Consider the following 3,640-nt stretch of genomic DNA (forward strand, 5'->3'; position numbering starts at 1 on the left):
AGCGCTCTACCATTTGAGCCACAGCACCACTTCCAGTTTTCTGAGTAGTTTATTGGAGATAAGAGTCTCACTGAGTTTCCTGCCCAGCCTGGCTTTGAACCGTGATCCTGAGCTCAGCCTCCTGGGTAGCTTGGATGACAGGCGTAAGCCACTGGCACCCAGCTAAATTTTAAAACTTTTTTTTTTTTTGGTCTGGTTGTGGGGCCTGAACTCTGGGCCTGGGCGCTGTCCCTCAACTCTTCAGCTCAAGGCTAGCACTCTACCACTTGAGCCACAGCACCACTTCCGGCTTTTTTAAAATTCTGCTTATGTGGTGCTGAGGAATCGAACCCAGGGCCTCAGGCATGAAAGGCAAGCGCTCTACCACTGAGCCACCTTCCCAGCCCTTTAAAACTTTTAAGTTTTGATACTTTAAGGAAAAAATGAAGAAAAATGTCTTCCTGACCTGAGGTAGGAAAAGCGAACTTCAACTAAAGCCCTAGTGTAATGACTCATTCTGGACTAAAAAAAACCATAGTGGCTAAACTCAGAACTTTTTTTGTGTTACTTTGGTACTGGGGTGTGAACACAGGCCTTCTCTCTCACCGGATCACAGCCTGTGTCTCAGGGGCAGGAACTGGGGTACACTTGCAGAACCTCTGGCTGAAATCTCCCAGGAAGCTGTGGCTCGGCTGTTGGCTGGTCTGGGAGTTACTCAGACGGACTACGCAGAGGCAGGCTGCTGCTCTGGGGGGTGCAGGGGGGGGAGGCTCCCCAGCTCCTCCACCAGCAACCTCAAAACTGGTAGCGCCGCTCATCAGACTCTTTATCACCTCACCTGAGACAAGCCTCATTCCTGCTACAGCAAGGCCCGGGTGGAACCACCGGGCAGAGGGGCACTGGGGGCACAGGGCATCTCACAGGCTTCCCACCACAGCACATCCTCTAGTGGCATACCGGTTCTCCCCGGCCCGGCCAAGTGAACCCTGGGGCTGCTCATGCTTGAGAAACGGCTGAGGCTGGCGTCACTGCCCACGCCCAGCCCCCGCTGTGTCCTCGGCAGACACTGAGCAGGCAGAGAACCCTGGGGGCTGAAGGGTGAATCTGTGTTTCGCTGATCCAGAGAGCCACTCACCCAGTCCTGGTTCCCGGCTTTCCAGTCTGTTCTTTCTCAGTTGCTCTCAGAGAAAAGCAATTCTTATCCTGCAAAAGACCAAGGGTCGGCATTGATCGGGGAACAGACATCAAGTGCTCTGAAGAACCGGTGGCTGCGTGCACCTGCGTGGGCCTGGAAACAGACTGAGCAGCTGAACTTGAACTTGGGGGTGTGGCTCACTGGCCATAAAGGTCTGAGTCATCGCCAACCTCGCAGATGTTAAAGTACATCCAGCACAGATAAAAGCTTCACTGCCTGGGTGCCCTTCTGACCCTGGGTCAGGAGAAGCCTCCTCTCTTGAGCAGTGCGCACCCAGCGTCACGTGCAGGGCTCAGAAGCACAGGGAAGACACCGGGCCCCAGAGCCACCTGGACGCTGCTCCCTCCAACTGTCAGCCAGAGTACCGGCAAACTGTCATTTTTGTAAAACCCATTGGACTTTCAGTTTCCTTAATTCTAGGTTAACAGGCTCTGGAGCAGCCTGGCACACTGGTAGCTGACACTGCCATCCTAACCAGGAGGCTGAGATCAGAGGGTCGGTTTGAAGCCAGCCCAGGCAGGAAAGTTTATGAGACTCTTATCTCCATTTAGCCACCAGAAAAGCTGGAAATGGAACTGTGGCTCAGGTGGTTGAGCACCAGCTTTGAGTAAAAAAGGTTGGGGAGAAATGCCCAGGCCCTAAGTTCAAGCCCCAGAATTGGCATGGTTCAAACTGTCAGCAGGGCATTTTAGACAAAAATATACGGAAGCTCAAATCCTACACAGTGGAATCCAGAGGTTCCACCTCTGTTTTACCCCCAGAGCCACCTGGAGAATGCCCCGGCCTCACCCAGGTCTGCTTTAAACAGAGAAGCTGGAAGTCCATGTGCCCAGGCTAAGAAGCTCAGGGTAGGCACATGCATTGATCCTGACAGAAGTCTGTCACAGATGGAAAGGGCAAACTTTCATGACCACCTATGGAGCCAGCTCTGATTTTGCGGGGCCTGAAGTGTCAGCAAACAGCACATTACCAGCCACAGTCAGCTCAGGAAGTGGACTCTCATCCCTGCCTCCCCTTCCAGCATTTTTTAGTTTATCGACATTAACAACAGGTCCTGTGGGGCTGGGAAGGTGTCTCAGTGGTAGAGTGCTTGCCTAGCATGCATGAAGCCCTGGGTTCAATTCCTCAGCACCACATACACAGAAAAAGCCAGAAGTGTTGCTGTGGCTCAAGTGGTAGAGCGCTAGCCTTGAGCAAGAGAAGCTCAGGGACAGCGCCCAGGCCCTGAGTTCAAGCCCCAGGACAATAACCAACAAGAATACATTTCTTCTCAGACAGTGTCTTGCCCTCCCTTGCTCTTGTGGAGTTCCCCCTATTCCTACTCACAAGCCTGCTTCCTCCCTTAATGTTCCTTCCCCCCCTTCAATGGCTCCCTTCTCCTTAGACTGTCTCCAGAAGGACTTGGCATCGTGTGCAAAGTCACTTCACAAGCAGCAGAGCAAGTCTGCCTCTGCACTCTCAGGCCTGCACACGCAAGCTCTGCACATGCAAGCGCTGCACAAGCATGTCTGCATGCGCAGGATCTGCACACACAGGTCTGCACACGCATGTCTGCACGCGCAGGCTCTGCACACAGGTCTGCACATGCAAGCTCCGCACACACAGGTCTGCACATGCATGTCTGCATGTGCAGATTCTGCACACGCAGGCACTGCACACGCAGGTCTGCACAGGCAGGCTGTGCACACACAGGGTCTGTACGCGCAGGTCTGCACCGGCAGGCTGTGCACACACAGGGTCTGTATGCGCAGGTCTGCACACACAGGCTGTACACTCAGGTCTGCACAGACAGGCTCTGCACACAGGTCTGCACACGCAGATCTGCACTCCCAGGTCTGTACAGGCAGGCTGTGCACACACAGGGTCTGTATGCGCAGGTCTGCACACGCAGGTCTGCACTCCCAGGTCTGTACAGGCAGGCTGTGCACACACAGGATCTGTATGCGCAGGTCTGCACACGCAGGTTTGCACTCCCAGGTCTGCACAGGCAGGCTGTGCACACACAGGGTCTGTATGCGCAGGTCTGCACACGCAGGTCTGTACAGGCAGGCTGTGCACACACACGATCTGTATGCGCAGGTCTGCACACGCAGATCTGCACTCCCAGGTCTGTACAGGCAGGCTGTGCACACACAGGTCTGCACTCCCAGGTCTGCACAGGCAGGCTGTGCACACACAGGGTCTGCACACTCAGCCAGAAGACCCTCCACCATGCACCTCACCTCTACCGCGTCACATCGCTGGCCAGCTGTCATACTGGAGATGGGCCTGGAGACCACCCCGGCCTCTCCCCCCCCTCCCGCCCCCCCTGCCCGGACTCCCGCCCCGGCCTCCCCCATCACTACCCCCCCCCGGCCTCCCACCCAGGCCCAGGCCCGGCCTCCCACCCCGGCCCGGCCCCCGTTTGTTTTATTCTCTGGCTATAGAACTCACAGAGCCCCGAGCCCGGGTGGCGGGAACGGGGGG

The 3,640-nt window shown here is 55.9% G+C and overlaps 1 protein-coding gene across 1 annotated transcript in view; it reads right to left on the reverse strand.

The window, feature by feature from the left end:
* Slc35e2b (solute carrier family 35, member E2B) overlaps positions 1–3,640 on the reverse strand; it is a 21,712-nt gene that overhangs the window by 13,982 nt on the left and 4,090 nt on the right. The window contains exons 3-4 of the mRNA XM_013031398.1: positions 1,115–1,182; positions 586–726 (exon numbers count right to left, since the gene is read on the reverse strand). Of these exons, the coding sequence (XP_012886852.1) occupies positions 586–726; positions 1,115–1,182 (209 nt within the window). The remainder of the gene's footprint in view (positions 1–585; positions 727–1,114; positions 1,183–3,640) is intronic.

This window comes from Dipodomys ordii, unplaced genomic scaffold, assembly GCF_000151885.1.
Source record: "Dipodomys ordii isolate 6190 unplaced genomic scaffold, Dord_2.0 Scaffold6, whole genome shotgun sequence".
Lineage (NCBI taxonomy): Eukaryota > Metazoa > Chordata > Mammalia > Rodentia > Heteromyidae > Dipodomys > Dipodomys ordii.